The following is a 13510-nucleotide window of genomic DNA, read 5'->3' as shown; positions in this document are numbered from 1 at the left end:
CACTGACATCACCCCACGCTGGCGGGGCACCCTCAGGCAGGGGTGAGCTGCCAGTGGGACCGGAGAATCCAGCCGGCGTGAACGGCCAGAGAATTCCGGCCATTATGTCTGAAACATAAAGATGGTAGCAGTATAAAACATGTGTTGGTGCAGATGGAAATATTTCTAATATAAACAAAGCCCAGCAGATATACACTGATTCTCAGCCCTTGTAAACACCCTCCAACGGAAACTTGTTTCTTTTGCCTTCAACACAACCATCTTTCCCATAACTCTGCACCAGGACATCGAGGATGCATAAATCATCAAAGGATTGTTTAGTTAAACAGATCCTGTTTTCAAATAAATAACAAAGAATTCGGGATGAATCAGAGTGCATTCTGCAGCTTGCACACACTAAAAAAAGGATTTGTAGGCATCAAACTGCTAAAGTCAGCCTCAGCAAGTCCACAGGTTTGATGTTACTTTGGACATCATCTCTAATGATGTCCAAAGGGTCGAGAGCTTCAAGTTTTTAGGTGCCCAGATCACCAACAACCTGTCCTGGTCCCCCCATGCCGACACTATAGTTAAGAAAGCCCTTCTACTTTCTCAGAAGACTAAGGAAATTTGGCATGTCAGCTATGACTCTCACCAACTTTTACAGATGCACCATAGAAAGCATTCTTTCTGGTTGTATCACAGCTTGGTATGGCTCCTGCTCTGCCCAAGACCGCAAGAAACTACAATAGGTCGTGAATGTAGCCCAATCCATCACACAAACCAGCCTCCCATTCATTGATTCTGTCTACACTTCCCATTGCCTCGGCAAAGCAGCCAGCATAATTAAGAACCCCACGCATCCCGGACATTCTCTCTTCCACCTTCTTCCATCAGGGAAAAGATACAAAAGTCTGAGGTCATGTACCAACCCACTTAAGAACAGCTTCTTCCCTGCTGCTGTCAGACTTGAATAGACATTGCATTAAGACATTGAATAGACCTTGCATTAAGTTGATCTTTCTCTACACTCTAGCTGTGACTGTAACACTACATTCAGCATTCTCTCGTTTCTTCTCTATGAACGATATGTTTTGTCTGTATAGCGCGCAAGAAACAATACTTTTCACTGTATGTTAATACATGTGACAATAATAAATCAAATCAAATAAATAAATCAAATAAAATAATGTTGCCCACTGCCACAATTTTACTACATAGCTTTACAACTTGTGGTGGGTAAACAAAATACTTTGCAATGCTCTGAGATTATTCTATGGTTGGCCAGTAATAAATGATAACACTGAAATAATACCCTATGCTTCCCTGAGAAATAACACCCACCTAGTGTACATTACCATGCAATAACATTGGACAAGTATTTGTATTAGTTGAATTACAAAGGGAAGTTTATTTTCTAGTTAGCTCTAATTTGTATACCTGAACACACATTTATCCATTTGGCAGAGTCATTGCGATACACTTTCTGTGATGGATGTGGATGCAAGTACAACAGTGCATTGCAGACTTGTTCAAGGAGCACAGAGGCTAAACTGGTTAGTCCTTATTAAATCATGAGCTCTCTCTTGATGGGGGTTTGCAGGTTTGGCAATGGGATATCTGGCATTACTGCAGCTATTTAAAGGATTGCAGTGGCTCTTTAAAGGTAATGAAGTATTTTAGTAAGCAAGGAATTTAGCGACATTGCTATACTTAAGCTATAGTACGGGCTCCTGTAAAGCGAAGTTGACTGATAGCTCGTTCATGTTAAATTGACCATTGAAATGAAGCTTTTGAACAATCCTAGTGGTCAGAAAATCAGTCCCAATGTCTCCAGGTTTTATAAAGACAGCATTTATGCTTCTGAATTAATGGAATAATGTCAGTTTCTGAATTTTGAACAAAGAAACTTACAGATAAAATGAGTTAAATGAGTATAATGTGTTAAATCAACTATCTATGTGAGCATAATAATTGTTGATATGAATCCTGAGAAAAGGCCAGCTTGCAATCTTAGAGCTGTCTTGATTATTAAAACCTGTCTTACAAGGCCATTAGACATATTAGCACACCAATCTGTTTTAAAAGCCCTCACTTTAATAAGAATTATCACTAAAGCTGTTAGATCAAAAAAATAACCTGTGCTATCAATAGTAAACTCAATGGCAATTTGCAATCGTTGAGTTATCCAGCCTTTGTCCTTTCTGGAATTGTAAACTCTAATGCAAACCCTGGAATGAGCTTTGAAGTGGGCACGGTTAAAAGAAAGAAACAAAATAGACCTGCCAAAATGATGCAAGTCAAACTCTTAAGCTCAGTTATCCTTTTATCTTTGAAATAAAATCAAACGAATCCTGTATAAAATTGGGGAAGATTTTTTCACGTGTGGAGATATGTTTAAGTAACTCTGCTTCCTTTGGGATTTGAGGTTGGATGGTTCTGCGTTAGAAGGTGCACTGAAGAAGATGGATGAAATTTGTTGGGAGGGTATGGGAGGAGGGAATCACAGTTCAGCTACAGTTACAGGCATCTAACAAGGGCAGGGAGTTGCAGCCAACCCATTTTGTGTGCAGCTTTGGTCTCCTAGTCTGAGGAAGGGCATCCTTGCTATTGAGGGAGTCCAGCAAAGGTTCGCCAGGCTGAATCCTGGAATGGCAGGACTGGGCCTGTACTCAGTGGAATTTAGAAGAATGAGAGGGGATCTCATAGAAACATGTAAAATCCTAGCAGGCTAGATTCGGGAAGAATGTTACAAATGTTGGGGAAATGTAGAACTAGGGGTCACAGGGATCACAGTTTGAGAATAGGGGGTAAGCCATTCAGGGCTGAGATGAGGAAGAACTTCTTCCCCCAGAAAGTTGTGAACCAATGGAATTCTCTACCACAGAAAGCTGCTGGGGCCAGTTCATTAGATATGTTCAAGTGGGAGCTGGACGTGGCCCTTGTGGCTGGCGGGATCATGGGGTATGGAGAGAGAGCGGGAGTGGGATACTGAAAGTGCATGATCAGCCATGATCATATAGAATAGTGGTGCAGGATTGAAGGGCCGAATGGCCTACTCCTGCTGCTATTTTGTATGTTTCTCTCATATCTGGCTATAACTGTTAAAAAAGTTTCATTTTAATATCTCTTCCTTCAATAGTGATGAGTTTCGCTTTGTCTTTGAATGATTGGAAATGTCCCTCTCTTCACACTCCCCTGGGGGTGTCTTGTTTACTTTCTCAACTTCACTTTGGAAAGTGGCCTTGCCTTTTAAGTAGTTGGTTCTGTCTTATTTCAAATTGCAAAATATCTAGCCAGTTGAAAAGTCATATTTTCAAAAATCAAGGGCCTTGTATACAAAGTAATCCCCAGGAAGTACCATATGAAACTCTGCTGCAAAAGGTCTTTCATTGTGCTTAAACTGCATGACAAACTTATAGACAGAATCAGATGCTGAGGCATCCAGGCTGAGATGCTGTTAAGTTGGTTTATTCTCATTCAAATATTGCACGAATTCTGCAAACTGAAGACATCAAGGCTGCTTGTGGGTTAACAGGCTCTGATGTGAATGACAGTGCCAGATACCACGCAAATGCTATTTGCATTCTGCAGTGGAATGAATGGGACCATTGTGTGACTCTTCAATCTTCAGGGAACTGTGTTTTTGATCCATGATGTCTCCTTAACACAAGGAAAGTGATGATAGTGTTGTCACTCCCTTGGTGCATGCGTTCACTACTGACTGCCTGATCCGGCAGGTTCCTTGGAAGGATGCAATGGTATGAAAGTTTCATGCTGTAGTAATCTTCACTTCAATGTGAAGGCTCTTTCTGATATGGATATTAGGCTGAGTTTAATGCTGGTGGCAGTGGCAAATTATTGCATGTTGTTTAGACTGGAAGGGTTAAATAATGTTATCCCCTAAGGGACAGCATCAAGGTCATTGTTCTTTTCAATCTATGGAAATTATTTTGACTTGGAAAGAAGGGGCAAATATGATCTAATGTGATGATCGTAGTGCAACTGATATATGTTTTTTATGTTTAAGGGAAATGTTTAAAAATTCAGCTTAATTCTACAGGCAGTCAGTATGTCCAGATGGAATGCAACTCAGATGCTGCGAGAGCATCATTTTAACCATTCAGCATTTACTTAGAACAGAGCCAAGTTGCTGATGTGGTGATGGGAGGAGCTAGGTCTGTAGCAGGGGGAAAACTAAGCAGTCGCAGATGGAGGTGTGCAACAAGCAGAGGCATGTGCAGGCTGTTCCTGAGAACTCTCTCTCTCCATAAAATCTCTTTTGAAAGTTTAGGGACTGTTCACGCAATTTATAGTAAACATGCTTGGGTTTGCTAACTGTTATTTGAAAGTGGTTTTGATCAATGCATGAACAAGGTTTATCTGGAACTGGAAGTCATAAGCTAAAAAGTAAAGTTGCTTCCTTTCCTTTTTAAATATTGTTCAACCGTTAATGATTAAGCTGCTTCGTTTGTTAAAGTTATATTTAAACTCTGTTATTAAAGGAAGTTTGTTTCACTATAATAAAATCCATACTTTGTCAGTGGAATCATTCCGGTAGAGCAATATCCTATCCTCACATTATGCCTCATTCAGAGACACACAATGCCTGATTGAAGGCCCTGGCAGGACCGTGGCCAACTGCTCTTGCCCTTTCTCCCAAGATTCCCCCCCCACTCCTGCTGCCACTCACCTCTGGCCTGGGATCCAGTGATGATACTGGGCCTCAGGTGGGTGTCATAGCTGCAGAAGCCACCATGGTTCTGTCATTCAATAAAGTTGATTGGCCAGCAGCTCTTGGTAAGCAAGACAATCCGTCACTGCCACCTCCCCACTGCTCCACCCACCCCCTGGTCCTGATCCTGGGGAAAGGCCTGCTGCTGACCCATTAAGTGGCACAAGATGTGGCAGCACTTCCCCAAAAAGAGGCAAAGCAGGGGTCTTGCTGGCTCCCCTTTTGGCAGCAGAGACCGCCGACTCCTCCACAAGATTCCGCCCGTGAAATGGAAAGCAGGAAAAGATCTGAAGGATCCTGCAGTTGTTTTCTGAATCTAGAAGACACAATCCTTTTCCTTCTGACTCCACATAATAAGTCTGAGTTTCCACATTGTAGAGTGTCCGCCAGAGGTTTCTTTTAAGGACCACTGACTGGGCTGTTTAAATCCTGTGAACTGTAAGCGCCAGCAAATACAAACATATTTAAGTGTTCGGATCCAAATGAGTGCAGAAACTTTATTCTGAGATGATGCCTGTGCTCACTTCAGTAATAACAAAAAAGCCACAGTCAATTTAGTAGAGACCTGAACGCCTGTGCTGACTGGATATGAGCATCTGCCCTGGTAAATTGATTATTGTACATCAAATGCAAGCAACAAGGCTAAATTGGTATCTTAGCAATTTAAAATACAGAACAACTAACAACTGTTACTCCATCACGGAATATATATCCCCCCTCTCATTGAAATACTGCCACCAGCTGCAATAAGGAGAAGACCCTCACAAACAGACAATTATCCTCCTCTTTTCACCTATTATGGTTCTTCACACCTGCTCGCTTTGCGTCTTCCTCTGCCTATTGTCTGGATATCTCCCTCCAGGACAGCCTGTAGGAGAGCCCAGGACCATGCCAGCAATGTACTGTCAGACCCTGGCACAGCTGCACAAAGACATTCACAGTCAGTGAGCACTTTAAAAGAGCTGGGAACAGCAGAGATCATCAATTTTTTACTTGCGGCCGTCACAACGGATTACATTACTTTCAATTATTCAGAATGAGCTGACAGAATTTTTTTTAAAAATCAAGCTTCAATATGTAGTACAAACCAGCGACATCAATATAATTCTGAAGTTTCCACTCCACCTTTCCCTGCTGCCTGTATAAGGCAGAAATGCTGAACTTCTCATTTTCACCAGCTCCAGACACGATACCACACCTCAGTCCAAACCCAAACAGAGAATCATAGAATCCCTACAATCCAGAAGGAAGCCACTTGGCCCATCAAGTCTGCACCAGCTCTCTCTGCCAGAGTATCTTGCCCAGGCCCTTGCCCCCCCCCCACCTATCCCTGTAACCCCACACATTTAGCACGGCCAATCCACCCAACCTGCATACCTTTGGACTGTGGGAGGAAACCGGGGCACCTGGAGGAAACCCATGGAGACACAGGGAGAACGTGCAGACTCCACACTGACAGTCACCCAAGACCGGAATCAAACCCGGGGTCCCTGGAGCTGTGAGACATGTACCTGAACAGCACCCAATTAAGATCATATAAATTATAGAATCCTACAGTGCAGAAGGAAGCCATTCGGCCCATTGAGTCTGCACCGACAACAATCCCACCCAGGCCCTATCCCCATAACCCCACACTTTTACCCTGCTAATCCCTCTAACTTACGCATCCCGGGACACTAAGGGGCAATTTAGCATGGCCAATGCACCTAACCCGCACATCTTTGGACAAATTAGATAATTAGCCTTTTAATTCAGGACTCATATCTCAGGTTAAGGTATGCATTTATTGAGGTTCTCCCACACCGGTAGGTATAGCAATATCTTTGAAAGTTTTACTTATATTAACGTATTCGCTGATGAGCTAAATTCTTAATGAATTCTGATGAGAGGAAACTGACCTGAAATGTCAACTTTGTTTCTCTTTCCAAGGATGCTGCCAGACCTGCTGAGCACTTCCAGCATTTTCTGTTTTTTTTTTAATTTAAGATTTCCAGTAATCGCCACATTTGTCATTTGCCTTCTGAGACATATGTGTCTTCTCAAATCAGGGTGACCTTTCAACCATTCAACCCATGTGGCTCAAAGCAACAAACATTTGTGGTCCAATACTTACTGTAGTGTATTTCCCCAGCTGGCACAGTGAAGGAAACGTTTCCTGGTGAGCTTTGCGAATCTTTTCAATTAGATCCTCTAATTCTGCTGTCATTGTGTAGCTTTCTGAACATTCTTGCTTTGGCGTCTCCTTTTTCTTTTTGTTTCTGTCATTTCTTACGGCTGAAAGCAGAATGAATCACAATTAGGCATCTTTAATGCAATTTATGCAGCATCTTTTAAACCCTGCAGCGCAATATTGCACACTGTGAACTGGAACAACTGTTCCTGCCAGCCAGTCATTTTCTGAAGTACATGACACAATCATAGAATCTCTACAGTGCGGAAAGAAGGCCCATTGAGCCTGCACTGACCACAATCCCACCCAGACCCTATCCCCCATAACCCTACCTATTTACCCTGCTAATCTCCCTGACACTGTGGGGCAATTTAGCATGGCCAATCAACCTGACCCGCACATCTTTGGAGTGTGGGAGGAAACCGGTGCACCCGGAGGAAACCCATGCAGTCACGGGGAGAATGTGCAGACTCCACACGGACAGCCACCCGAGGCCGGGATTGAACCCAGGACCGTGCTGCTATGAGTGCTGCCCAAGTCAGTCTCTCAAGCCACAAAGTGGCAACAACATTGTATAAACTCCCCAATTACAATAGGCTTAGAATAAAAAAAACAAAAGGCTCTCTGCAGACCTTTGGTGTGGGCGTACTGTGCTTATGTAACAGAAAAGCAAATGGTCAAGCTTTCTTTGTACCAGCTCTCAGTATGCATATTCATGAACGTATATGCATATCGTTGCAACATTCACGTGACTAGGCATTCCTGTCACTCCCCTGAAGACAACTGGCAGACGGTTTGCTCAGCCTATTTTACAAAGTTGTTCAAATGCACTGATAAAAATGATAAGTGTACACAGAAATAAAACAGGAAGCAGGTAAGACTGGTGTATCGTAAATAGCAACAAGGATTCAGAACCACAATAACAAAGGGGGGTGTCTTTGACAAACTTTTTTTTCTGTTTGACAAATACAAGATGCAATGGCTTAAGACTCTTCTCATTTGGTGAAAATACACTTTTGGATGGGATAGGGCCAGCAGTGGATCGGCAGAAAGTGCGCTTAGCTCCTCCAGGGACTCCTGCCCTATGTATTTATAGATGCTACCATTGACAATGCTTCACAGTGAGGCCGTTCGGAAAATGCACCTAGTGTTGAAAGCAAGTAGACTGGAAAAGGACAAGGAAGGTGTAATGACTTTAATCAGGCAATTGAGGTGGGTCTGTTAGAATATGAACTCCCTGATTACGAGCATTCCGTGCCCGCTGGGCACCGCAGGGGCTGGGGTGTATTATTGACCCCTTTAATCACATTTTAATTTGATGTTTTAAGTTTCCTTTACGCTTTGTTTTTTGTTTCGGGCAGTTCCCCTCCTTTTAGGGAGCTGCCCTTTTTGAGTTGTCCCTAAGTTAAGTTGATTTCGTTTATTTGGTTGGACACAAAAAGATGTCCATGATTAAGAGCAAAATTGATGGGCCAATCAGGGAGCCTCTTGCTTTGTATTTAACCAGGAGTGTCAGTTCCTCTGGGACTCCTAGTGTAGACTGCGAACTGATAGCGCTCTGTATGCTGTTGTCAGACTTGTAAATAAAGGGATTTTGCTGAAGGGACTTCTGCCTCCGAGGACTTATTACAGAAGGGGAAGACGTGCAACTCATTTTGTGTCTGAAAATTGAAGGGTCTTGACATCCCTGGCCCACCTGATACATCCATGTGGGATCTGTATATGGTGAATAGCCCACCTGGCTGAAGTAGGCGTGAGACTGATTAAATATACCATTTGTGATCCTTGAAGAGTCCGCTATTGGTCACTCAAAAAACATGAGCAAGAAGTGTTGAGCTTTTATTTTTCTGAGCCCGGGAGAAGCCAGAATACTCTTCCTGGGTTAACAAAAATCTCTGAATCCGCTATTCACCAAACTGGGATCCTCCCCAAATTACCTCCTCATTTCCGGATCAGACAAGCGGCCTCAGTTGGTAAGTTGCAACAGCATTTTGTTTGACATTTGAGGTGAATTTTTTTTTGCTCAAGACATTCCTTCATTGCCAAAGGGGAAAAAAATTATAACCATTTTGTGCCTCTTATCATTTTCCTCAAGCAAAACCCCCTCTGTAGATCAGGTTTCCTCGTTTCAAAACATATTACAGATAAACAAGCATTTCTGAGTGCTTCCCTGACTACAATGAGGGCCCGGCTTTGGTGTTGGTCCAAAGCTGTCCTATCCAACCGAAGGAAGATACAGTACCAGGTGGTTACACAACATTCCATTTCAATACTATCAGGAACTGTCGATCCTGTTTCACCAGCTAACAAAGGAGCACCATTATAGCAACTATGGAGCAATCCATAGTCTGCAGGGTGCATCACTTCTGGGTAATAAAGAACCCTGATGAATTGTCAAAAGAAGAAAATTAAAGATTAGGAAACGGTAAAAAACCAAAGTCTCTTCTGGAATGTGAATTTGTTGCATACGATTGGTTTTTTTAAGCACTCTTAATTTGCATACAAATCTGTTCTTAAGCAATGATTCAAAAGAAGTTCATTATTAATAAATAATGGTTAATGGACTTAAAGAACAAGGACTTAAAAGTATTTACAGGCCACTGGGGCATGGACACTGAATGAAGATTAATAATTCATCATTCGTTGGTAGTGCATTTCTGTGTTAATGATGTGAATGCATTGTAGATGTTTTTGAAAACTGACCTAATATAATCATGTTTCGCACAGACGCAACCAAAAATAATTACTTCAAAACTGCAGCAGCTAATTCTTCGTTTCAAATACTTTTTTTTTCTTTTCAACATTTTGTGCTCATCAAGGTGAAGGCTGTTAGTGCTTTGAAACATAACGTCCTATTTCGAAGCCTGATACAGAGCAGCCGAGTGCAGGGTAAGGTTGCCTTTATTTTGTCAAAGCCCTAGTGGGTTCAGTGTGACATTTATTTTCATTTCTCACACCAGTCATCCTGTGGTTCCTCTCAGTGATACTACAAATCAGTACCAGGTTAGGTTGAATCCTTTTTGTACTGGACTGAGACTCACTTTATGTAAGGCAAGACCTTCACCTCTATCTGGCATGGATTTGAACCCAGGTGGAAGAGGTGAAAGACCAATATTAAACTCACTATGTCCCTATTTCTCAAACATTTTCTCATTTAATGGAGGTTTTGACTCATCTTCCACCATAGTAAACATATAGATTAGTTCCGTAACAGAATGAATGCAGTGCACACCCCCGCAGGAAAGGAAACCTGGAGGAAGAACCTTCCAGAAGTTTTTGTGCCATCCAATAGTGGCATGAGCTGTGAGTGTGTCATCCATGCATTATGGATACTGGATGGTCTGGAAAGAACTCACTTTCTTTCTCAAACTGAGTGGGCATGAATTTATGGGATAATCTCAACATGTTATTATCAGTTCCACTCAGTGAAGCCACACATATTGCTGGCACAAGAAGCAGGAATGTCATACTGGAGTCAGAGGTGTTCTTATGATCTTAGGGCCAGGAGTTGAGGCAAAGATACCATCTTTGCTGTACATCTGGCGAATACCTTATCAAACATCACAGTGCATTATTCTGGGTGAAAAATGAATGTAAATAATCACCAAATGAATTAATAATGAAAGGTCAGGTTTTTACAACTTTAGTGATCATAAATCCTACAGAATGTGACCTCTGCACCCAGACATATTCTACGTGCGTTCCTGATATGCGGAAGGCAGCTCAAATACATCATAATACATCAACAAAGATCTGACACTTGAAAAGTCAAAATCTAAAAGTTCCCCCAGCATGTAATTAATTAAGAACTGTGCTCTTTCCCCTTGTTTATCATGGCTTGGTGTATAAAACTATGAATTCAATATATAACTCAAACACAGATAATTACATGTACAGGGTTTGTGACCTGTCTCCTGCCTTGCCAGACATGACGAATAGCACCTTGGAAAAGGCTCTTGAACAGCTATTGAGTACTAAATTCATAGAATAATGTCAGGTTCAAATATTCTTTCATCTACGAGACAGAAATATTGACTTCAGGATTTGATATCAAATGTAAAATATATTTTCTATTGGCCACCTATTGGTTGGGAGGTGATGAATGGAGTTCACCTTCACTGCCTGAGTGGTAATCTAGCAGAGCAGATCGCTGCTCATTATAGAATCAATCTGCTTTTCATTCCATTGATTTCAGAGTCACAATCTCCAGGAGTTGAAAGTCTAGGTGTACAATCGACGTAACTTCCCAACTATTTAAACTATCACATGCAAAATCTCTCACATACACCACGAGAGAGTGAGACTCCTCATCAGTAATACAAATTCAGAAAATTACTCCTTTATTATATTGATACATTTATCCGTTATTGATAAAGCCTTTCGTTCCAACCCAATGTCACTCAATATAAAATCACTTGGCTGTGGGGATTTGACAGTAAAATACTATTGCAGAAACAGCGTTTTCAAAGATAGTCAAACTTTGCTCATAAGGAAATAAATGGGATATTCTTCCAATACTTTTTTCATTCATTGTTGGGCATCGCTGTCTGAGCCTACATTTATTGCCCATCCCCAATTGCCCATGAACCGAGTGTCTCGCTTGGCCATTTCAGAGGACATTTAAGAGTCAACCACATTGCTGTGGGTCTGGGGTCACATGAAGGCCAGACCGGGTAAGGGCGGCAGATTTCCTTCCCTAAAGGACGTTAGTGAACCAGATAGGCTTTTTACAACAATTGGCAATGGTTTCCTGGTCATCATTAGATTTGTAATTGTTATTGAATGCAAATTCCACCATCTGCCATGGTGGGATTTGAATCCAGGTCCCCAGAGCATTATCCTGGGTCTCTGGATTACTAGTCCAGTGACAATACCCCTATCCCACTGCCTCCCCGACTCAAATACTGCTCATTCTAGGGCGGAATTTTACCGGCACATCCATCCGCCCGAGGTTTGTACGGTCCTGCCTGAGGCCAACGGAGAATGCTGTTCTCCAAGCCTTGCCCGCCCTCGGAATTGGGGTGGACATGCCGGTACAATTCCGGCACTAGTCTCAACATTATTAATGTTATTGGATGCCTACAGCACAGGCCTAAAAAGTACTTAGCAATGTTAGAAAGCTACTAGCTGTGTAACACAAAGTGAAGAAGGCACTCAGTAGAGTGCATACCTCCACTGTAATGTGTTAATCCAACATTAGTACAATGATAAAGAATGCAGGAAAATCTCAGCAGGTCTGGCAGCATCTGTAAGAAGAGAAAGCAGAGTTGATGTTTCGAGTCCCTTTGGCTCTTCTTCAGAACTGAAAGGAGGGAGAATGTGCTTGATTTTAAAATGTAGCTGTGAGAGATTGCAACAAAGCATAGCAACTTTAAGTACAAAAGACGGGTGTGGTTGCGGGAGGAGAGGTGGCATTGATACAATACATGTATGGGATATTTTAAAAAGGGGGTTTAAGATGGAGGAGAAAGGTCACAATCTAAAGCTGCCAAACTCAATGTTGAGCCCCAAGGGCTGCAATGTCAGTTTTCTCCATACGGATCCTGCCAGACCTGCTGAGTTTTTACAACATCCTCTGTTCATGTTTCAGATTCCAGCATCTGCAGTAGTTTGCTTATTCCAATTATGCAGCTTTTCCTTGAGGCTTTTCCCTGTCTGGTTGATGCTCTGGAACTAAAAAAGCTGAAGAATGAAATCTTTGTATTGAAGGGAGGCTTTAGATCAAACCACATCCAAAACCCTGCCCTGAAAACTCTGCTCACATTTTCACAGCTGCGATAAGTTCCATTGGCACAGCTGAGACAACCCACAACATTCTAAAACAATCAATGACATTTTTAAATAAACAACCTACAATATTCTAAAGAAAAAGTCAATTTGCCCAATCCCCCAATGTTAACAAATCTTTGAAAAGATTCCAGAATCTGGATACAGACCTTTGCTAAAAACTGATCAGTTCTTCCTCAGGCCATAACCTACCTGTGTACCAAGTTTTGTTGAAATCCATCCACCAGTTTTTGAGGTATATCGTTTACAGATAAACAGGGACAGAAACATTCGCAGGAATTCTACCGCCTCGTCCACCACGGAAGGGGAGCGGGCAAAGGGCGGACAATGGAAATGTCTGTTGACCTCAGGTGGGAATTTCTGGTCTCGCTCAAGCCTGGCCGTAAAAACCCACCCATTACCTCCACTTATCTTCACAGGCGGGGGTAATCTTAGAAATCTTAGAAACCCTACAGTGCAGAAAGAGGCCATTGGGCCCATCGAGTCTGCACCGACCACAATCCCACCGAGGCCCTACCCCCATATCCCTACATATTTACCCCCTAATCCCTCTAACCTGCGCATCCCAGGACACTAAGGGCAATTTTAGCTTGGCCAATCAACCTAACCCGCACATCTTTGGACTGTGGGAGGAAACCGGAGCACCCGGAGGAAACCCACGCAGACACGAGGAGAATGTGCAAACTCCACACAGACAGTGACCCAAGCCGGGAATCGAACCCAGGTCCCTGGAGCTGTGAAGCAGCAGTGCTAACCACTGTGCTACCGTGCCGCCCTCTAATAAAGGGACCAGGACTGATGGGAGAGGATAAAGTCTACTTTCTTGATGCTGAACTTCC

The 13510-nt window shown here is 42.6% G+C and overlaps 1 protein-coding gene across 3 annotated transcripts in view; it reads right to left on the bottom strand.

The window, feature by feature from the left end:
- LOC144510085 (retinoic acid receptor beta-like) overlaps positions 1 to 13510 on the bottom strand; it is a 254687-nt gene that overhangs the window by 123481 nt on the left and 117696 nt on the right. For all 3 annotated transcript variants that reach the window (XM_078239333.1, XM_078239342.1, XM_078239353.1), the window contains one exon: positions 6828 to 6988. In XM_078239333.1, the coding sequence (XP_078095459.1) occupies positions 6828 to 6988 (161 nt within the window). The remainder of the gene's footprint in view (positions 1 to 6827; positions 6989 to 13510) is intronic.

Source organism: Mustelus asterias, chromosome 2 (assembly GCF_964213995.1).
Source record: "Mustelus asterias chromosome 2, sMusAst1.hap1.1, whole genome shotgun sequence".
Taxonomy (NCBI): Eukaryota; Metazoa; Chordata; class Chondrichthyes; order Carcharhiniformes; family Triakidae; genus Mustelus; species Mustelus asterias.
Note: the sequence above shows the minus strand (reverse complement) of the source record. Positions and strands in the feature narration are given on the sequence as shown.